A 24,694-nucleotide genomic window follows, 5' to 3' on the forward strand; every position below is an offset into this window, starting at 1 on the left:
CGTGAAGCATATGGCCAAAAATTATTGTTATGTTCTTAAAAACTTTAAACCTGTAATTCAAATCACATTAAGAATTAAATTTTGTATGATGAGTACAACATAACGATTTTAACCGTCACTTGGTTGTTTATCCAAAGTACGTATGCGATCATAACATAAGGCAATATAAACGGTGTGCTCAGTCACTCAAATTTAAGAACGTCTTCTTCAGTTGCATTTGCAAACGAACGAAAATACTTTTTCCCTTTGTAGTATTTTTTCTAGATATTTATTTATTTATTTATTTATTTATTGAACCACAGTAAAATAAACTTCATATTTAGTGAAAAAATGCCAGTAAAGAATAACCAACAGATTTTAATGTTCAGTAAAAATATTATAAGATCAAAATGTGCAAAAAATTGTGCCTTAATGCTTCAGAAATAAAATCATTATATTCAAATTTTAAAAAAATGCTGATCTTTACACTGTTGTTATTTTACCGCTTATTTTTAATATAGCCCCCAAAAATCTTTATAGTTTCACGCATTCAGTTTGCTCAAATTTCTGAAAGTTCTAGTCAATTAGCCTAGACAACGCTTCTTAACCTTACTTATTGAAGAAGTAGTTTCTGTTAAAGTTACTCGAGAGAGAGAGGGGGGGGGGGATTTTTCTTTTCCGTTTTTCCAAGAGAGTAATTTTTTAAGAGAACAGAATGGAATACGTATGGGAGCAAAAAATGTCATATCGGATTGTATTTATGGGCATTCATTATCCCACCCCCCTTACCCTCAACACCGTCATCTTGTGATAGATTCATCGAAGCATGCACTGTGAAATAGTACTATTTGCTATACTTAAGGATTCACGATTCCAAGAAAAAAACGCTTCTCCGTATTGATTATTTATCCTCTGCTTTTGATAGGATAAGAGATGGAGAAATAAGTAGACCTGTTACTGAGGGGAAAAAACTTTCTCTCTCTTTTTTTCTTCAATTATTGAAACAGAGGATGTGCAAAAAATGTTTCGGGTTCTCGAGAAATCGTAGTTGGAAATCAGGTTGTGTTAAATCAGTTGAAATTTGAGAGTACTGATTTGTTGACAATAGACAAATGTTTTATCTATTGTCAACACACCTTAATATTATCATTATTGTTATTTTATTATTATTATTATTATTTTGTTTTCAATGGGGCTGTATAAGAGACCCACCTCAAGAGGCGTCTGGGCCATAACCAGACCTAGTGCGCTCCCCTACAATGCATCAGTCTTTCGTGTGTCACCATTAAGGCTCTGATGCATGACACAATAGTTTTTTGACGCCCAGTTTCCACCAGATGGAGGCACCTGGGCTCTCATTTGATGCGAAATTGCACTAGGAATTTAATTTTGCCTAGGGAATTTTAAGCCAAACGAATACCCTAGGGATCTTTTACATGCCGCATAATCACAAGACGTGGGCACCGACGACTTTCTGCATCTCGAAAATCCACCGACTGGCCACTTTAAGCAGGCCTGAACCCGGGTCCACAGGCGTAGAAGGCCAGCCCCTAACCATCATGCCACCAGCCGGTCTATTATTATTATTATTGTTATTATTATTATTATTATTATTATTATTATTATTATTATTATTATACTTACTATTATCATTAATATTCTTAATATTAAGACGTCGATGTTTTTGCCTACTAGGGTTGATGTTTTTTTTCAACATCGGTATCTAACGCTCACAGCCATATGTTTATCCGATGTTGCTTTTTTTCATTTTATTATAAAACATTTGTCTATTGTAATAATATCAAGAAGTGACAAACAATGGGTCAGTGCATTCCCATACATATATATATATATATACATTAATGCTACATTATTAATTTTAACAATATCTGTGAATGTAACTTAAATAAATATAAGTAACAGGTGCATATGAATTACACCGCTAGCTCAGGCATTCCAGCTGAGGACTGCAGTTTCGTATTTATTAGCACTCATCAGCCCGGCATAGGAAGTGACTGAGTTGGAGGTGGAAAAACCTCTTAAGGAAGCCAAGAGTGCCAAACAAACTGGGAGCTAATATAGAATTAGCACTGACCAGATGAGTGACAGAAGCAATGGTTCGGTTCAACTCGAAGATAGAAAGCAAGGCATAGTATTATCAGTAAGTTACCGCCCTATAGAGAGGGCTAAGGCAGAAATACATAAAATACACGATGCGTGCTAATAAACACGAAACTGCAGTCCTCGGCTGGGATGACTGAGCTAGCTTCATGTATTTCTGCCTTAGCCCTGGCTATTGGACGGTAACCTACTGAAAATAACAGGGGTAGTTTCTTTGCTGAAAATATATGATGCAACTCGTATACAACGTGCGATGCTTCCAAGATCTTTTTAAAAGAAATTTTTACAACGTGAAATATTTTTTGCCCGTGGCTCGTAGGAGTAAATCTTGTATTCAGCTTCTGCACAGAAAAATAAGTCAAAAAATTGTAAAACAAATCCATAGGCGAAAAAAAAGATCGTTTTCTATGGTTTTCAAACTATTTTAGAGGAGAATTCCCCTTAAGTGTCACATCTTGCTACAAATGTTCATATGTTTGAACCTTTCACTTCTGTTGCTCTTCGGAAGAATTTTGACGTTTAGTATAATGCTCCCTTTCCCACCAAATCTAAATAACGCCTGAAACTGTCGAAAATTGAAAAAAAGGTAGAGAGCTATTGTAAAAACGGGGGAAGGAAGGGTTAATACAAGGAAAAATGGTGATCATATTTCAATTTAGGGGTTAACTTATACAGGGGTTATTATCAGCAAGAATGGTGTCAGAAGCTTTTTTTTTTTTTGCCTTGCATTGTTTTTCTCTGAAATTGTCACCTCAACCCAGTATGTATCATAATTATAATTAAAAAGGCTCATTCATTCTAAAAAATACGTAAAATTTTAATTGAACATTAAATGAACGCTTGAAAAAAAGATCATCAGAATTGGTTGCTATTGTTAGCCTGCAATATTCGTTGTGGTGCAAGCTTCTATTTGTGATTTTGTTGCGTAAAAAGCGCAAATAAATTTTTAACAATTAAACAAAATTATATGACTCACAAAAAATATATTTCGTCAAATTTCAAAACTTAACCAAACAAAAGTTTTCTTTAAAGTTCATTAAAGCACAGTATAAAGTAGCCTTTGCTTTTATTTATCTTTCCCGAGAGCATTTAGAACGAATTAAAAACTTCAATTATATACAACGTTAAAAGACTTATCTTTAACGTCAACATTTTTAAAACTATAATGTTAAAAGTAAACTTCGCATAAAATAAAATCCGAAGTATAAAAGAGTTCCTAATAAAAGTATTTTAAACGAAATCTAAAGCCATAAGTACCGCTTCTAAACTAAGAAAAACATTAACCAGTTTTTCTTTTAACGTAGTATTTTCGCTCTTTAATTAACAATCGATACAGCATTTAAAAGAATTTTTAAGCGAAAACAATTCAGTCGGAGAATCTAATTAATGCAAAGACTTGGAGCACAATTTGTCATCGAGCAGTTTCAAAGAACATGGAGAAAGAGTAAGGAAAAAATGTATATATATTCAGAGATTGGGCCAAACAAAACTCGAAACGAAGTTTTCTTCCAATTTTTATTCGTTCCCGAAGTTATTGTTTCTTTTTCATTGACTACAATAACTCAAAATCTCTGAAGCGTGAATAGCAAAATTTTCTCTCTTATTTTTTGGTGTGTTTCGGATATTTAGGAAGTTTTGACACAAAGGGGATGGCAAAAAAATAAAAATTGTCTGGATGTAAACGTGAAATTAACATCGGGCAAAACATGCCAGTTTTTTGTCGTTTTGTTTATTTATTTTTCATGCGAAAGTAGTTTGAAAGATAACGAAATCGTTGTTTAAAGTTAAAATTTTGATTCTCATTGAATGAATCTATTGTTCACAAAATTATGAGAAAAAGATCTTTTACTGAAAATACTTCATAGTATAAAGAACTGAAATGTCAATAAAACTAGAAAAAGCTGCTTGCATCAATATTCTACAAGTTATTGCACACGATAGTTTTAAATGCGCTAGCAAAGTAAAGTAAAGGGAGGATCAAACTCAATCACAGCTAATTTAATTATTCTAATTCTGAAATTTTTACATAATTAAAAAATGTAGATTTAAAAAAGAAAATTTTTTGTGGTAAATTGCTATCTAATGTTTCATTTACGAGAATTTTTATGCATAAATGAAAAAAAAAAATCTTTTGATAAATAATGCAGTTTACCATGAAAAATCGTAATTCTGTACAAAAATCGTTTGGGAAGCAAAATCAATTTGATGAATTAAAAATATATTTTTCATCAAACAAGTAACTTATTCAGATTTTATAATTTTCTACAATAGCAATGTTTAAGTAAGAAGAAACAGAAATGGGGGAGGAGGGGTGTCACTTTCTTTTTAAGCTATATTAATTGAATTTAAACAGCTGACTATGAAACATATTTACCAGTTACCAAAAATAACAGGCAATCAGTTAAAACTATGCTTTTTATATGAATAACAATCGTGATCTTTTGGTTCCCGTAAAATGAATGCTTGAATTCAATGCATTCCGCAGAGTACTGATAGTACAATAAAGTGACTTTTTTCTGAATGAATGGATAATGGAGTAGATATATGTGGTATATAAAAATATCTACGACGTTTTACTTCATTATTACTCTCAAATGTAGTACTTATTTTGGACTTTTACTATTTCCCTGTGTGATCTTACATCATTGTGAGAAGTTGATTGTTTTAATCGTTCCATGCAGATCAATGCAATAGGCCGCCATCTTTGGTCGGCCATTTTGTGACGTCATCAGGAAGTTCTGCGTTGAGTGGTTTAACTCTTCAAGAAAAAACATTGCTTGGGGTGTCAGGGTCTTTACTAGATCCTTCAACGTTATCCCACCACTATCAACAAGGTATTGTTTCCACACCTCTTGTTTTAATTCTAGAAAGTACACGAAACTTTGGGGCACTTAACTCTTAAGAGAAATTGTAAGGTGGTGGTATGATCTGATAGAGTTTTGGTGGTGGTATTTTGGCATTGGAAACACTGATTACTGTTCGTAATTTCATGCAAATGAAAATTTTGGCATGAGTAAGATTCTTAAAAGGTTTCAATGCATGCTAAAAAATCACACATATAAGATGCGTAGTAGCTTATATATGTATTACAAAAGAACATTCTATGTCTGCGTAAGTATACTTGATCGGTGAAAAATTGTGAATGTAATAAATGACAACAAAAAAATCTTTCATTATTTATTAAATTATACACTCATATGCACTATTTAAACTTTCAACCCTTTCTAACATATACGCTAACTAACACAAATTGCATGTAAATATTTAATTCTGCATGATCCTTGAATGAAGCATGAGCATGAATTTTCAGCATAAGGTATTATTTTTTATTTTGTAAATTGTGTGAACTAACTGTTATTCTTTGTGTATAATGCTTACATGTTGTAATTTGTATTTGTGGCTTAAGTTATTAAATCCATCATTAACTATAAATTTTGGCTACAAGTTGAAGTTTTTTCCTTTTTTATGTTTATATATTTTTAAGAAAATCAAGTAACTTCATCTGAAACAATGAAATTCATAGTTTGAGAGTTTTCTGTGTTGTATCAAAAAATATAGAAAAATTCTAAAATATGGGATTTTTAATCTATTTCTGCTCATCTTCACTTAAAATATAGAGAAGTAAATATGCAAAGTTTTTCTTCAAGAAATAAACACTTGAAGGATATTTTGGAAGAAAATGAACTTATTTATGATGACAAAACTACCGATAGTTAAAAAAGATAATTTTTTTTTCAATAAATGTGTATTAAGAAACAGAATAAGAACTTTAAGCATTCAATTGTGAGAATACCTTGCAAAAAAGTAAAAGACATTTCCGTAAAATAAATAATAATTTAAAAAAAACAGTTTATTAAAAAAAAAATCAACATTTAGTGTAAGAATGTTTTTTCAAGAGAATTAAGTAAAGTGTCTACATTGATGCACTGGTAGGCTGAAGTAACATTACTCAGTTTGAGTAACCTGGTTTAAAAATTGTGCAACGAGCAATTACGAAGCAATGTCTAAAATAATTTTTAATTGAAAAGTAGCGTCTAACGAAAATATTTTCATATATAATTTTCTACAAAATGTTCTCACTGTGCAGAACTTGAAATGATGTTAGACTTTTATGATTAAACTGAAAAATTGAGCCTAGCGTAAGTACTTATTTCGTAAAATATAATCTGCAACGGGTGTCGTTTCCATAGACTCAAAAATTATGCCTAACGTGAGTTGGTCAAGCAAAAGACAGGAGTCAGCATGCATTGTGCGAAGGAGAAAATTAGTCTTTTCACGTTAAAAAAATAGAGCTACTTGAATTTGAGGATGAAACATAACTTTTATTAATTTAAGTTTTGAAGAATATTATGTAAAACATTTTAAAAGAATTTTATCACTTTTCCTTTTTAAACTGAAATTTGACAGTACATTTTTACTAATAGCTAATTTAATGATGGATTTAAGCAGCGTATCTTATTTACAATTGCATGAGTTGTGTGATTCTTTAATAAAAATACAATAAATACGTAAAATGGTTAGATTAAGTGCAAGAAAAAAGAAACCAAGAGTTAGCGCAAATGACATTTAAATAATTCTGTTTCAAAAAAAAAAATGTATCGTTTCATACATATTTTATCAGGTACGAAATTTATTTAAACTTTAATTGTTTTTTCTTTCCTCAATCTGATATGATACAGTTGGGAAAATAAGCATTAAAAAAAGGCTCTTTGACAAAATCTGTTATTAAACTAAAAATGAGAAAAAACGACTCAAATGTACCATAACTTAGAGCACTCCCAATTAAGATACCTAAAAAAAAACTACACCGAAATCGGTTTACCAGTTTAGAAGATTTACACACACACAAACGCATGTTAAACTTGTGATGCCCTCTTTATGCTTCGGGGATTTAAAAAAAAAAAAAAAACTCCTGAAAACTACTGAAATTAAAAATGTAACTGAAATTAAAAATATAATTTTTAGAAATTCGCAAAATGTTAACCATTTTAGCATGGTGATTCAAACACAATCATAGATTTTAATTAATTTCAATGAAATACAGTTAATTTTATTGATAAAATAAGATACTATTTAAAATGCTTTACAGCACAAATGTTATGTGTTTCAAAGCTATTTTTCAAGATGGGATTGTGTTCTACTTATTTTTTTTCTCAAATTAAACATATGAATATTTTTAACGAAATAAGTAATGAATGACTAATTTAACGAAATAACTAACTGTTTAAGTTAATATTTTCAAATACTACAGCTTGTAAAATTTGAAGTTTAATTTACATCAACACATAGTTATTTTTGTAAAAACTTTCAAAGCTAACAAAATGTAGAAAATCTCGAGTGAAAAGATGTTCTTTGCAATTTTAATCTAACCATCGCATTTGCTTTGTAATCCCTTGTATTGCTTGAAATTCCTTTGTTTTGTGCATAACAAATACCCACATCGCATGTTGCATGTGTTTGTGACGCCGCTTTTTCCCGCCGCATGTTCCTTCCAGTAGTGGGTAGTGAGGTGTGCAGTCGTTCCTCTACCCCGAGGAATGAGCATCAGCAAGTGGTGAACACCTCCGAAGCCCCATCCTCCACACCCGTGTCATCCTGCCTCACCCTGCTGCAACCACTGCATGCTACTAGTGCATCCCTGGATCCCTATGCAGCAACTTTCTCACCTACCCAGTTCCAAGGTAATGTCTTTTTACCATGTTGCGGTGGTGGCATTTTGTAAAAACTCGTTCACAAATCATTCGAATCACCAGTCTGAATTGTTGACTTTTCAATCATTAACTAAGCAAGATTGATGGAGATTTAGTACAATAATAGCTCTGTTCTTGTTGACATCATAGAGTGACAATAGAACTAGAGCGAGCACTTAGCTTTTTTTTTTTTTTTTGCTGCACGCATGAAAGCGATTTTGTCCATTGCGATTTGGCGAACGGAACTGTCATATTTTCTGCCAAGGGAGCGATCTTAATTATCCACGTAAATTAACGTCACCTTGACGTAATTTAACATCACCTTGATGTGGTGACATAGCTGACTATTATGGAGCCTCTCCCTTTATTTTACCACTACTTTCACTTCATGATGACAGCCTTTTTATACCTTGCGCCGAGGTTTATCTGATAATAATTCGATCAGTTTGTCAGATGTCCTTTATGCCAACTTTTTTTTAAACCGTGTAACATGATGATAATTTGAGTCCATTATTTTGCATCATATTTGACCTTTACTAAGTAATTTAGATCACATTTCAATGGGTTTAAATACTTTTATTGCTTTTCAAGCCATAAGATTTGCAGAAGCAATACGATTCATAATTTCAGGCAACTTGTCATTACCCGTGTTAAGCTACAATATTATTCGTGTTAAATAAGGGAAATACTGACAGCTTACCTTTTACATTAAACGAGATAAACTTCGAGAAGTTGCTCCTAATCAGGGTTGCCAGATTTAAGAACAGTAAATACGGGACAGGCTTCTAAGAGTGAAAGCGGGGGGGGGGGGGATATTTTTTAAGGTTGAGGTCAAATATTGGGTATGGCGTATTTTTAAGGGGTGCTTTCCGACGTAGAACGTTTCTTCATGAAAAATTTGAGAAATTCAATCGTATCAAAACATTAAACTTAACAAAATGTCGTCGATCAAAGTATAAAAATCGTTTACATTACGATTGCCGACGCATGCGCAAAGGTATATTTCTAACAGTCAATGAGCAAAGAGAAAGTAATCATTCGTCTGCCGCCCATGCCAAAACAAAAACCAAATTTAAACGAAAATAATTTTTGCGTTTGCTGCTACATGATTTTCTTTTTGCCCTTTTTTCACATTTTTTGCTTTACTTAATTTTTTTCCTTAAAATAATTAATAAGATTATCGTTTTGTAAAATATTGTAATAAGCTAGAATACGGAACTTTAGCCGTCCCGTATGGGAGTTCCCCGGGACGCAGGACAATTTTTCAAAATACGGGACTGTCCCTTGAAATCCGGGACGTCTGGCAACCCTGCTCCTAATAATGCATCGTAAACTTGGTAGCATTTTTAAATAAGAAAATAGCAGTTTTTTCGTTAACAGAGGGTTAAAAAAAAAAAGTTATAGAACTTAATTTTATGCAAATTCTCGGATACGGCAAGGAAGAATATTAGAGTCTCGATACTTGTTGGTAAGCGGCTTCCATAACGATATAACGGTTATGCAAGTGACTCTGCGTTGTGCATGTTACTGAGCTCAAATGAACAAATCATTAAAAGGTCGAGCTGGTAGTTTAAATAAACTATAGGAGGAACTGCAATGTCTGGCCAATAGCCGCCGAAAGAAATAATGCAAAGACTTAAGTAGGATATGATCTGTCCAATGAGACATCTACTTAATTCACGCAAAATTGAATTGTTTTACCTCTTTGGGGAATTTCTTAAATCTCCTGAAGTTGGCGTATTCAAACTCTAGAATTGCGAATCAAATATTTCATATGATCTCAGTACACTATTAATAGTGAATAAAAAAAGTGCGTTTTAATACAGGGCAAAGACAATAGTCAGTAAATTACCGCCCATTAGCCAGGGCTAAAGCAGAAGTACATGAAATACACCGCCAGCTCAGTCATTTCCAGCCGAGGACTGCAGTTTCGTGCTTATTAGCACTCATCAGCCCGGCATAGGAAAATGACTGAGCTAGAGATGGAAAACCTCTTAAGGAAGCCAAGAGTGCCAAACAAACTGGTAGCTAATATAGAATTAGCACAGACCAGACGAGTGACCGAAGCAATGGTTCGGTTTAACTCGAAGATTGAAAGCAAGGCATGGTATATTCAGTAAATTACCGCCCATTAGCCAGGGCTAAAGCAGAAATACATGAAGTACACCGCCAGCTCAGCCATTTCCAGCCGAGGACTGCAGTTTCGTGCTTATTAGCACTCATCAGCCCCGGCAGTCCTCGGCTGGAGAAGACAGAGCTGGCGGTGTATTTCATACGAAGGGAATAGTATTCGAAAAAACTAAGCTATATTAGTTCAACTTTCGTCATAAATTTTAGATCCCCCCCCCCTTTGCAGACTATTTGATAATCTCTGTACACCAAACCAGATTTCAACTTTTGCTTTCCTTATGGAATATACATCTTATGTTTGAAAATATTTTTTTTTATTTCTTAAACTTCATCTGAACAAAATAAAAAGACTTTTTTCAGAAATAATTTATAAGGTTAGAATATGTCTGCACGAAATGATGTCGTTCATTTTGGATAGGAAATCGAGTTTTGATTTTACATGCCGTAAAATTTGTATTCGATTTTCAAGCATAAACAATGAGCTCATGCGCTTTTCGCGAAGCAACAAGGCAGAAAACCCAAGAAAAGATCTGTCTTCGCCATTTTATTTTAGAATAAGTGGTATGCATCGAGAACTTGATCCATCACGGATGCACAATGTATTCAAAAAGCGTAGACTATCCCACGAGATATATTTAAATTTCTTGAAATAAAATTTCTTTATATATGATGCGTATGAGCTCGTTCAACTTCACGTAGAATAGTAGAACTTTTCATTTTATTTTTGCATATGAATCGCATAGAGATATAATGGTTACTGAAGGAAAATTTTGAACTTCCTCTTTAAAGTTTTTTTTTCTTCTTTTAAATATTGACTAAGAGTAGGGATTTTACATGGAAAATACAGACGATTTTGTTTACAACGAGAAAGAAGTGATACGATTTTTTGCGTGCATAAGGCTCGGTTTAAAAGAAAACGCCCTATTCTGTTCTAAGTGTACCGCCCCATATTGTTGTAAGTACAACTGAAAAACAGTTTTACATAAGTGGTTATGCGGATTATTAGAGTGTTATGTAAGTTTTGACATTAATATGTACATTAGGACTTATTTGCATTTTTGACCATATTTTTTAAAAAAAGTGTGACTTATATTTCGATATTTTAGTCCACAACTGTGATACATGATATATTTTCGAAATTGGGACTTAAGTGAATGAACTGAGAGGCAACTAGTTCATCAATCATATTTTAGTGCTGTAAAAGCACTTTATTTCTCGAAGCTTTAATTTTCGTGATTTTTATGAGCCCGTGTGGGGCTCATAAAAATCGTGGAGGATTTTTCAACTATCGGCACTGTTCTTATGAAATTCAATAAATTTTTAGGTCGCAAAATCACTGACATTTTCAGTTTCGCGAAATTTTCGCCTCGTGAAAATCAGTGCTTTTACAGTAAAGTGCTCTTTGCAAACACGCATTTTTTATGCAATAATAAATTTTGAAAATTCTCTTCTGAAAAATTATTAAACTGTTACTTAGCACATGTGCGCACAAAATTATCGTTTTGTTTTGAAGCAACTCGTATATCAAGGAGCTGCATGAGACCTTATGTACTGTACTAGTTTTAGAGCGTTATATTAAAGTTCTTGTACTGAGTATTTTGAATTGAACTTTTTTTTTTTTTTGGAAGAAAGAAGCAGTAAGATAATTTAACGGCTTGTTTTTTCGTTATGGAAAGAAAATGCTTTAGCTTTACTAGAAGATTTTTACAATGCTTCCATTAGAGAAAAAAGAATCAAGACACAATTTTTCTTAAATAAGTTGTAGAAATTTTACTGAGTAAAATAATCCGCATTAAGATGATTACTAAATATAAACATCATTCATCCATTCACTATTTTGAGATCAGTGCACGAAATAATTATTTTATTTGTATTCCATTGATCAATCGCTGGAAGAACCCAATATTCATATTGATAAAATATTTGCAATGATAAATTCACAAAGGAAAAAAGATAGTACACTACATACATCTTAATATATTTATTCTTTACTCTTTCGTAGTTTTAAACATATTAATTTATATTTAACTAGGAGTTAAAACTAATAATTTAAAAAATATATTTTGCATTTTCAATATTTTTTCTTTGTTCTTTTGTAGCTATACACCTTAATTTATTTGCAACTATGAATTAAAATTAATGATGTTTAAAAATATTTACCGATTTGTTTATTTATTTTTCGGGTAATCTGTAGTTTTTATAGTGTTGAAATTTAACTAATTCAAGCAACTTGCGTCATCTGCGTAAATTCGTCTGCGACCAGCCGACGATTTAAGGCTGGTCACATAACGGCGAAAATAAAATAACCTTGTCCTTGTCAAATTGTAAAAGTTATTATTAAAGCGAGCAACGGCAAAGTGTTCCATGCTTGCTTAGCAGTCAAATCATTTTAAGTAAAACGTGTCCATTTACACTGCGAATCGCTTACGCTTCTTCCTCAAATAACTTTAGATTGCTCTTCTTAAACAACCCGTGACAAAAATGTCTTATTCAAATAGTTCTTAACTTGTAGAAGATCATTAAATAAAATGCAGATGGGGGCATTTTATAGGAAAAGTAGTTTTATCTAAGGACGAGTCGCAACCATAAATGCGACCGAAACTAAAACAATTTCCGAAATCAGAAGTATGACTGAAAACTAACGCAGGCAATTCCAAAGTATTACTATTATTCAAAGATGAGGTAAGAAGTTAAGCAACGTCAAGGAAAATTGAAAATTCTTCCATCCCCAAAACACTCCACGTCCTGCCTAAATCACTTCATGGCTCGTAGCCCATCAAAAGACTAACCATTCCCCCCATTTGATCTTCACTTGCAGCACAACCTGACAAATTAAAAGTGAACCACTACGAGCATTCAAGAAAACCAATCCCAGTTGAAGATGCCGATCGGAATTTTACCTCGAGACGTCTTTAAGAGCTTTTCCTTTCCCTTAAATGTGTGACGTAAATTTAACGCTGATAAAAGTTTCGCCGGGTTATAAGTGTGGGGTAGTAAAATTTCCCAACTGTTTATCGGCTTTGCCTCTGTAATTGCCCGGTTAATGAGGCATACATCATGACCGTCTTATTTCTTGGCCCGGGCTGGAGGAATTCGTAACTTGGCGAGGACTTGGAGGTGATCACTCAACATCCATCAGGACTCCGGTACGGATGGTAGTTACTGATCCCCATTCTCGCGTAGAGGAAAAGTGGATTTGCTTTTACACCTTCTCGAATTCGGGTGCACATATCTGTTAGTCCTTCGGGATGTATGATCTGCGCCACTCCATTATTTCGAGTTGGCACAATGTATAAAAGTTTTAAAAGGATATTTATGCATTTGTGTTTTATTTTGATAACTTCTATGTTGCATACTTTTATTTGTTAACCAATCTATTTATATGCACATGATTCCTATTTTTTTTTAATTTTTTTTTTGTATCGACTTATCAAAAGTTTTATTTACGCACAGGTGTCCCTCGTATAGCTTAATGTTATTTTCTATGTTTTTTACGCAGTGAATAGGGGGAAAAAAACGATATTCAATTTAAAAAATCACGTTATATCAAAACCGTGCAATATTGAATTCAACTTTTATACCGTCTAATATCGAATCCGTGGAATATAATTGCATTTTTTTTCCGTGTAATATCGAAACCGTACAAGTACCATGTCATGCGAGAGACGCCTGTACATGAAAAAAATGTTATTTTATTATTTTCGTATTTTTACTCCACCTAATTATGGCCTATATACAAAAATCATCGTCATAACTAACAGCAATTGTTAACTCTCGGTCGAATAGAAATTCCGCTAACCTTTTCAAAATTATGCAATCTACTACATATATAATACACATACACACAAGTATTTTTTTTTCGCCTTACATGGTTATACGTCGCCCCAGTTTTTTTGCAGCCGTAATGAAAATTTTCTCTTACGTCCCCCCCCCCTCTCTCTCTCTAAATTAGTACCCGAATTTTCTGCTCTGTTCATTTCTTCTTTCCCTTCTCTTATCCATTGTTATAGAATCAGTCAAAGATCACTTCAGAAGAATCTTTAGAATGATTTATTAGTAATAAAATCATTTCAGCCATGTCTTTGAACACCTATGTTTTTCAAAACTAATGTCTTTTATGCTTCATAAAAACCTGGAGTTTCTTGGAAACATGATGCAATTTAATCGTTAGATAAAACTGAAAGTTTTCATTAAATTGAGAAGAAGACTTAGATATGCTTAAAGAATAATAATAAATTTTGTTTTATTTAATTAATTAATTAATTAATTTTATTTTATTTACTTATTTATCAAAATTAATTTGTCAAGTGCTTATCCTTTTTATCATTCTTTTTTTCTCCTGTGTGTATGTTAATATGACCTTCCAGTAGGCGTGTCATTTTAATGCTGTTTAAATTTGTTTCATTTTCCTAAATTTTGTTCCTATAGTTTTTTTTTTTTTTTAATTTTTTGTATTGAACCTTTTCGAAATATAAAGCCTGGAATTCATGAAAATTTTTAAGAATTAAGCGACAAGACAGATGTGTTAACTTGTAAAATTTTATTAGCACGTATACTCAGAGAAAGGAAAGGAATGAACTCTTTAAAAAAAAAAAAAAAAAAAAACTACTTAGCAAAGGTTCATTTTTGCTACCCAACGCTAGATTTATCTTTCTCACTGCCGTAAAGATGTGATTATCAAAATTTTCACATGCATAGCTTCATATTCTTTGATATTGTGTCTCTCATCATGGTTCCGAATACTATAGCAAGCAAAAAGTTGCTGCTAAACATTTTTAGCTCAATGTAATTTTAAAAAACTGCTTTTTTAGATTCAATTTCGTTGGTTTGAGCAATGCGCATGCTCCTTCTTCAATCTATGATTGGTTGCTTAATTTCTTTGTCTTCCAATAAGAAATAGAAATGCATCACCCCTGCAGATATATTTCATCTTGGTGATGGCAGTCAGTTCTATTGTCACAAATACAAAGCGCAGTCTACTAAAAAATGCAGAAATTACCACACCGTGAAGAAAAAGCTGGAACCAACTTGCAATAAGCAAATTAGAAAACAAAAACAAAACTAAAAAAATGGCGCGACAAATGTAAGATACATGCACGAGGGAGAGAAAAAAAATGGTTAGATTCCATCAAGCGAAAATAAAAATTCTTAGAAATTAGTTTTCAAACTTCAACAAACATACAGCCAAACAATAAGATAAGTTGAACAGCAGTAAAGAAATTTTTTTCTCTTTTAAGAAAGTTCTTCCGACAAAGAATCATTGTTTCAAAAAGAAAGCATGATTTTTTTTTCTTTTCACTTGTACACTGCTTTCGGCCTCTTCCTTTTTTTGTTTAATCGTCTTTTTCCGGAAAGAAATCAAGAAAAGGAATGCACTGCGGAAAAGTTCATTTCTTTCCTTTCTTTTTCTTATTTTTTCCCCTTCTCCCTTTTTCGTTTTCTTCTTTCCTTCCCATTTCCTTCTGAAGTTGCTGGAATTTTTTTTTTCTGTTTCTATCCTTTTCCAGAAGTCATTTCTCAAGAAAGTTGCTTTTTGGTTTTAAGTGTCGGAGAGGAATTGTCTCTCCTAGCGATGTGACATCGGGGCAGACGGGGGGATAGGGTTGCCGGACAAACCCGTCCATTACGTTAGAGACCGCCAATTATGACGCCAAAAATTCTCAGTTATACTAAACAATACACCACGAGAAATATTTCATGTGTAGAGCATATCTCCCGTTGAAAAAATACTCTTATTAAATGTTTCATAAAACTTCTCCACGAAACATATTATTATTATTATTATTATTATTTTGTTACCTTTGTAATTTAAATAAAGTTTTGCAGAGGTTTCAACTGAAGTTTATTTTCCGAAATGGATAACAAGGAAAGCGCTGCTTTTCTTAAGGGAGATAAAATGGCTTATCATTTAAGATTGTAATTTATTTCGGGATTATTTATTTCACAATTAAAAAATCTTCCCTCGTAATATCAATGCAATATAAGGACAACACTTATTACAGTAACATATTTTTCAAACCTGCAAACTCAATGCTCCCTAATTCTTGTCGATTAAAAATTTGCTTCAAAATATCATTAACTATTTGTTGTTATTGAATGCAATTGATACTTTCAATTAAATTGTACCCCCCCCCCAATAGTTGTTGTATTTTTTCTAAAAAATCTCAAATGTATGTAGTATCTAAAATAACTTTTCTAAGAGATCAAAGATCAAATTTTCCCTCTTCTTTATCCCATAAAAAATTTCTTAGTCAATTCAGTATGAGTTATAAGATATGCTCATAGAATCATCAAAGAATGCCTAATGGAAGGGTTTAAGATTGTAACTGCTGTGGAAATTCTTTGTTGACTCAATGCTGAACGTCTATAAAGTCTGTGGTGGTATTTTATGCACTGTTGAGTAAAAATGACTATATTTACTTACGGAGTTACTTTGTTGGTTGTGGCGAGCATTACATTTTAATAGAATTCAAGCAATGTATTGGTAATTAAAACTGGACAGAACATTTATTTCGTTGAAACGGATATTTCGTTGCATTGGTATTCGCTGTAGTGAGAGTTTACTGTAATATCCAGCAGATAGCATTTCAGTTAATATATATATTGTCTTCGGGAACGGGTTGTTTTAGAAGATTTGACTTTCTCTGCGTATGATGAGCTAACTGTCCATGCTGTTAAAAATTAAGTTCAATGTTTCACCAAGAAATTTGTCAAATTTAAAAAACTTTAACTGCAACTATCTTAACGGTAATAAGTTTTGCCAATGTAATGGTGCTTTTACAAACTGTTGACCACTAAAAGCACCATAAATTTGGTGAAACTTACCACCAAGCAACATGTTACTATAGTTGGGGTAAACCTGCGTTCAAGATACTGATCTATATACTGATCTACTATCCATACTGTCAAATCAATGATTTAGTTCGTTGTTTCACCAAGAAATTGGTCAAATCTCACAAACATTAGCTACAGTTGGCTTATTGATGAGGTGATAAGTTTTACCAATGTAATGGTGCTTTCACAAATTGTTGACCATCAAAAGCATTACTGTTTTTGTGGAACTTACCACCAGTTAGACGGTTTCACCTAAATTTTACTATAGTTAAGTTAGGTTTGCCCTTACTATAGTAAGGGCAAACCTAACTGGCAGCATTGTGAAGGCTACGCAGATCCTAATCCCAGCATTGCGACTCTTCCAGATTAGGTTTGCCCAACTATAGATTTAATTTATTTCTTGGAGAAACATCGAACTTTTAAAAGTGCGTGGCTTTTTTTTTCTACTACAAGAAATAAACAAAATTTTCGCCAAAATTGAGCTAAAGTGCCAAAAGTGGACAATCCCTACAGAGGATCTTGCGAGCGAGTCCCGGCATGGATGATGTCGATTTGTTTCCCACGGCGACCCTCCTTCTCCATCCCGCGGGACACACGACAGTGGACAGGTTGACAGATGAAATACCTTCTGATAGAACACCACCCCCACCTTTATAAAGCACGACCCCCACCATCCGATCTGAAGCCCACGACTCCGAAGTTGAGAAAGCTATGCATTGTTAGCACTTTTGGTTTCCGAAACATAATTCTTGCCCGATTTTGCTCTCCATCTTTTATTTTCCTCTTTTTTATTTTTAGTGTTTTTGAGCAAGTTTGTTTTTTCGTCTTATTTTTGTCTTCTTCAGTTTTTTCGGAGTAAGGTTTAGTGTCAGTAAACATTTTTTAAACTGTCCCGTGATCTAATATATCAGTGGATCGTTATGTTTCTCTGGTACTATGCCGAGAATATTTCACGTTGTTTAATAGGTATTCTGAATTATCTTTGACGTTATGTACTTTAAAATAATGATTGGCATAATAACAACAATTTTATAATATAATTACAAAATTAATTTTTTTATGCTCATTAATATTAGTTTTTTCCCTAAATTTTATCTTTGAAGCAAGGGTGGGGGGGGGGACTTAAAACGCACGTTTATCGTGTAGAATTTTTTGGCGGACAGTTTAATTGTTATATTGAAATTCAGCAACATTGTTTGACAAAGAAAACGTCATTTTTGTCTTATCGCTTCCTTTCATTAAATCACTTTAAAGTCCTGGATACTTCTACAATGATTAGTTTTTGTTTTCTACTTTTAATTTTTGAAATAGATTTTTAACGGATAAAATCCTTAAAGATATTCTAAGTTTTATTTATTGCAAGCAAATAACTTTATTCACTGTTGTGCCGCTAAGTAAGCTCGTCTTTCGGAAGAAAATTATTTTCAAAATGACTAAATTTCGATCTGATGATATCTATGGTTTAAGTTTTGAGTAGAAAGTAGAAAATAACGCTAATTCTCAAAGGAAGTATCACGTGCTAAATAATGATCCAGTAGCTAAAAATAAAATTCCTGAAAAAAAGAGAAACATAACAGATTTTTCTACTACTAGATATTATGACAATTTAAAACAATTTTCATAGTATTTCACTAATGTTGTTTTGTTCACTTATGAAACAGTTTTAGCAACACTCATAAAAAAAATAATTGAAAACAATGCTAAGCTAAATTGAAATCAAATTATTATCCCTGTTTCGATGAGCATTGTGTTACAAATAAAATGTTGTGATAAATTATGAACCTTAAAGTTAGTTAAAATGGTACAAATAGCAACTGGAACTTTTTGATAATTGTACAATTTTGACGTTTTTTTAATCTTTTAAGTTGCTTTATATAACAAATAGGCATGCTTGTAACACAGCTTTAAATTCTCTCATTGCCATTAAGCGTTTATTTTTTATAAACGAAACTGAAAATTCGAACATGAATTGAAGTACACAGAAATGATTAAAATCACGTGTTTTAAAAGCCCTAGAAACCACATCGTTATTCATCCCTATATACAAGTCTAAATTAAACTTTTTCTCCCGATTGTTATCCTGCAAATCATTCACTACTTTCGCCAAACATTGTGAGCACTGGCTTGCCGCGCAGAAAGCAGCCTTTGACGTTATCAGTCCTTGCTCAAAGATGGAACACTGGAATTGGTAGCGTTGCCAAAATCATGCAACAATCACGAAAAGAGGAAAAAAATAAACAAATAAATTAAAACAAAATAAAGAAGAAACAGTTACAAAAAGCAACAAAATCAACAACAGTATCTAGAGGCAAGATTGTTGAACCGAAAGTGAAAAAAACAGAAGCTTTCAGTTCGTATTCCAGGTGCAAGAATTGAAGAAGTGATACAAGCACTGATAACGTTTTCATGCTGTCTACATCTTTTAGTCAGCTGGCCAAGTCAGCATGTCTCAGACATTTTTAAAAACTTTTCTTGAATAGATACCGTCTCTTTTTACAATTTCTATATCTTACTCCTCTAATTAAATCCAAGAATTTAAGAGCTTTATTTGTTTGTTCTTACACTGACGGTACTGCAAATGGAGAAAAAGTTATAAAAGCAATTTGCTCGCATTTATATGTATATGTACAGATAACTTTCAATATTAGTTTTTAAAATCTACATCATCCCTGATGTTCTGAAAATCAGCCACCTATGGCGACTACTTGCGAGTTCACTTACATTAATTCCTTGAAAATTAATCATTTGTGATTCTTAATAATTATGCAACATATACCTACTGTCCAACCACGGATTGCATGGAATTTTCAAACGTCCAGATAAAACGAATCTATGTGAATAAGGGGGAAAAGTAAAAATTTGATGCGCGTATTCCGCTCATTTGAATGAAACTCTGCTTCTGCAAAAGCTGACATCGGTAAAAAATAATAGATTAGTCCATTTCCGGCTGTAAAACGGATGTTTGTCTTTTCATACAATCCGTGGTCAGACAGTACTGTATGATATGAAATATTCTACTTAGAATTAATTAACGATGGGGGCCGTGCCGTCATAGTACGGTGGTACTCCTCATAAAAATTTGAGTACTGTTATCGTAATCAATAAAACTTGTAAACTTAGAAATATCTTGATGTTTTTCTCGGTAAGTTGCGAATATTGCAATCGTAATCAATAAAACGTATAAATATATTGACCTTTTTTTTAAAAATGGTCTTTATGTCAATGGTTTTTAGTGATACATACTTAAATACATTTCTAAATTTTGCTTATATTTATTGTTTTTTATTAAAATTTATATTCATAATGTATCTACAGCTCCATCTCAGCCCACTGACGATTAAGTTTCTTTTAACTACGAAACACGCGGATGCAATTTGTTTTGTAGTTTATAATTTTCTATCTTGCATCTTGACAAACTATTACAGGAATTAATGTTTTGTGACCTTTTAATATCGGTACATTTTTATCCAAACTTTTAATATAACGTCATTCATTTTCAATTCATTTTCATGGAACAATTTCACTAAAAAAATTTCTTGAAAGTAAAAACAATTTTTCCGCAGTTTGGTTTGATTTTTCATCGTTCTTTTATATCTTTATATTTACAATTTTCTTTCACTTATATTGTTTCTGCTTAGTCGTCAATGATATTCAATTCTACCCTGCAAAAAAAAAAAAAAAAAAAAAAATCCGAAACGTTCCAGGAAATAATAATGGACAGCTAATGTGCCTAATTTTGCCACTGATGTACTTAGCAAGAAACAAGAAAGTTGCCATCGAAAAGTCAGTTATGTTCCTGGAAAAAACCAGGAGCCTTTAAAGACGACTTACATTCGTTAATAGTAATAGCTTGACACCTTCCTGATTTACCAGGAAATCTCCAGAAGCAAATATAGCCTGAAGCTGAGGCAAAATTCCGAAGCAGATACCGAACAGCTTGATTACCTGCAATTCTTGCAAAGCTAAAATATCCGGAGACGACACTTTGCCTATGTTTATGGAGGAAAGGGCCATAACTGACCTGAGAGCGCAACACCTAATAAAGAAGTTGAATTAATTTTCACACTGGTAGTCAAAAAGGTTTTCCCACAACAGTGAGAAATCTACATTCATGATGCTTGTAGCGGTTCAAGAAACTTAATCTCAAAAATATTTGTTTTTCACAGAAAACTGGTGGAAACCCGTAAAATCGCGAAACGTTGCCCTTAAACATTTTGTGAAGTTTGGAGAATTTCCTTACAGTGTACAAAACTAATATTGTGTTGCTTTTCTACTTTTATTGATCTGTTATGCTAAGTCCTTTTTTTTTTTCAGTTACAGGTGCGGCGGTGGCTGGTGGTGCCTCCGTTGGTGGCGTAACCGGTGCTGAATATGCAGCTTATTCTCCATACACACAGTATTCACCCGCTGCGGCCTACAGTGCATATGGCTATGGATCGGGCGGTATCATAAGTAAGTTATCCTCTACAGCTTCATTAAATTCTTATACAGTGCACACCCGCTGGTTAATTGAGTCAGTGTTTAATTGAATCAATCACTTTAATGAATCAAACAGGCAAAACAAAACAAAATAAAGTTTTATTGAATTAGCCACTTTATTGAATCAGTGCTGAATATGCAGCTTATTCTCCATACACACAGTATTCACCCGCTGCGGCCTACAGTGCATATGGCTATGGATCGGGCGGTATCATAAGTAAGTTATCCTCTACAGCTTCATTAAATTCTTATACAGTGCACACCCGCTGGTTAATTGGGTCAGTATTTAATTGAATCAATCACTTTAATGAATCAAACAGGCAAAACAAAACAAAATAAAGTTTTATTGAATTAGCCACTTTATCGAATCAGTGCTGAATATGCAGCTTATTCTCCATACACACAGTATTCACCCGCGGCGGCCTACAGTGCATTATGGCTATGGATCGGGCGGTATCATAAGTAAGTTATCCTCTACAGCTTCATTAAATTCTTATACAGTGGACACCCGCTGGTTAATTGAATCAGTGGTTTATTGAATCAATCGCTTTAATGAATCAAACAGGCAAAACAAAACAAAATGAAGTTTTATTGAATTAGCCACTTTATTGAATCAACCGCTTTGTGGAATCAAAACTGTTAAAAACAAACGTGATTCATATAAGCAGCAACCACTGTATTTGAGAAACTTTTACCTCCTTTTTTCAAGAAACTCCTGAAGCACTTCGTATTTGTATTTGATTTCAAGATTTCTTACTCTAGTTAATACTTTCCTTTTAACTAGACGCAATTAAAAAACAATATTTCAAATCTAATTAAATTTCCAAATGAATTACAAAAACTATATGGAAATCCTATCATATTTCAGTTTCCTCAAGAAAAGAGTTTTTGAAAACTGTTTTGAAAAAATCAGATGGTATTTTAATATTATCGTCCTTAAAAATTTTTATTTTATGGGTTCCAAGGGTAGAAAGAATATTATTTTTTAATAATCGAATAATGTTGTAGGACAATTTCAAATGATCAGTAAATCTCATGTTGGCTCTATCCTATGCTTTCAAGTTCCCTGTAACTAAATTTATTCTACAAGTATAAAGTTGTAGTAAAATTACAAATTATTTTCGTCGTATATTGTCGAGGTTACTTTTTACGAATTTTTTTCTTTATTATTTTTGCTGTTCGCATCCTCTTGTTATCGTAGAAAAATATATAATCGAAAAATATTTATACTCGTAGATCCGGTCGGGAAGTTAATTTATCTTTTAAAAGCCAATTTTCATCAGGTTAAATTTTTAAATCTAACTCTCATACCTCCCCCCTTTCTCTATTTTCTACTTAGGCACCTCTAGTGATTTTCAAAACTCGGAACTACTATTACTAACAAACGAATTAATGTAGTTTTTGTCGCTTAAGTAATGAAATACTTAATGAAAGAAAGATAAATTCCAGAAAACTAGTATCGCATATTCAAATTTCGCTTAATAAAACCACGCAATTAACGAAACTCCAAGGATTAAATCAAAAGATTTTTTTGCCTGGTAATGTGAAGTTCTTTGAAACTTTTTAAGTGCTTTTTGCTAATAACTACTAAAGAACTCATGACTCTTCCTCCAAAAAAATGTTTCAAAAGAGTTTGTTCCGAATTTTTATTTTTTTTATGCAAGAAGTTAAATTAATTCCACCATCTTTTTGATTGGATCATCGCTCGATTAATTTTTGCCTTAACAATGACATGTCTTCATTGGAAATCACATGTCTCACAATGATACTATTGAACTTTTATAGAAATGTTCGAGTTCATGCATGAAAATTAGGTTGTTCCATGCTTTTCGAAACGATTTATTATTAGTCCGTTTTCGTTTTTATTTTCAAAACTGCCTCTCTTTTAAACTGCATGATGAATTAAAACTTAAATTTTGGAAATTCAAGCAAGTGTCTGAGTTTTTCCATCAAAAAAACTCAAGGAACAAACTGGTTGAGTGAATGGGCAAAGATATCCTATATCGATATCTTCTCTGCTCCAGAAGAAATCAATGATTCGGGAATGTAAGAGTAAAAGAGAAAAGTTTTTAGTGGAAACCGAATAAAATTTCAAGAACAGAAGGTTTATCTTTCTCTGAATCCTAAATTTTTGTCTTTACTTTGAATGTCGAAAAATACATTACTAGAATAGGAGCTAAGACGGATTTGCATGAGTAGTTTATTATTAATTGAATGTTCACTGTATTACATATTGACTAAAATAAGCATCGTTTATTAAACAAGATAAGTGTGTGCGCTAAACTGAAATTGCATGTTATACGAAATAGTAACAGTATACTATTTTTTGGATGAGAAAAAAATACACCGATCCCCCCCCCCCCACACACACACTTAGGCTTTTTTTTTTTATCTCAAACCAACTCATATACGTACACTGTTGTAGGAAAATTGAATATTTGTGACTAATTGCTTAAAATGTAGCACTTGGCAAATTACTGCAAGTACGTTGCAATTGATATATGAAATTATTTAGTAAAAATTGGAGGTTTTTTTACACAGAACCTCAAGATTTTTGTGGGGTTGAAAATAAAAAACAGGCCCTTAACCCAAACACTCTCACCGGGAGACAAACACAGCATTTTTAAAATTTTCTTTTTTAAAGTTACCACTGCCGATTCATCGAAGAAAAAAAATTCTGAAACCGTACTTGTTTTATAAAAATTACAAGCTGTTCAGTTACGAGGAGGGTAATTTTATTCACTCGTCGGACTCACCTATACACTATTTGTATCATTCTTTTCCCTTATTAGTCTTAACTTAGTGAACTTAGTTTCATTTTTCTCTCTTTTTAGATCCTTCTTACTACTACACACCAAGTGCCGCCCGAACGACAGCTGGGACGAATCCAAGTCTAGCGGCTACTTCACCGATTAGTCCGAACAATTTCAAAGCAGAACGTTGCTAGTGATGTGAACTACCAGACATTTGTAAAAAAAATACCAAAGCCGGAATTGGAATCGGTATCGAATGCCGATGATAAAAGCAATTCTCCTTGAAAGGAAAGATATTTTCGATGTGCTTCGAAGAGTAATGGACTTGAGACACTACCTCCAATGGTCGGATTCATCAAGGACGGACTTGACCATCACTTCACTGCCTGCCTTTACATGAGTTCTGGCCCGCGTAAAATTGCGACAGGGATGTGTTTATGATTCGTGCATGCGCAGTATTTTTGGTTCTATAAATTCAATCAAATATTGTAATCCAGATGTTTTGAGAAACAGTTTCGTTTCGTTTTAAAGACAGCACGGACACTTCAGCAAAGTTTAAAAGATCTATATTTTTTTAAATGTTTATTAAGATTTTGAATGAAGTTTTTGACAAGTTGAATTGAGGTCTTGAGAAGCAAAGGGATGTAAGTGCACTTTTTAAAGTTTTGAGTAAAACGCGTGCAAAGATCAAACCGCGGGTTGGTTTTC

The 24,694-nt window shown here is 32.8% G+C and overlaps 1 protein-coding gene across 1 annotated transcript in view; it reads left to right on the forward strand.

Moving 5' to 3' along the window:
• The window catches only part of LOC129217024 (paired box protein Pax-8-like), a 182,887-nt gene extending 158,577 nt beyond the window's left edge, over positions 1–24,310 (forward strand). Inside the window, exons 8-11 of the mRNA XM_054851258.1 lie at positions 4,782–4,934; positions 7,596–7,781; positions 21,069–21,206; positions 24,068–24,310. Of these exons, the coding sequence (XP_054707233.1) occupies positions 4,782–4,934; positions 7,596–7,781; positions 21,069–21,206; positions 24,068–24,180 (590 nt within the window). The 3' untranslated portion in view covers positions 24,181–24,310. The remainder of the gene's footprint in view (positions 1–4,781; positions 4,935–7,595; positions 7,782–21,068; positions 21,207–24,067) is intronic.
• Positions 24,311–24,694: the final 384 nt, after the last annotated feature.

Source organism: Uloborus diversus, chromosome 2 (assembly GCF_026930045.1).
Source record: "Uloborus diversus isolate 005 chromosome 2, Udiv.v.3.1, whole genome shotgun sequence".
Lineage (NCBI taxonomy): Eukaryota > Metazoa > Arthropoda > Arachnida > Araneae > Uloboridae > Uloborus > Uloborus diversus.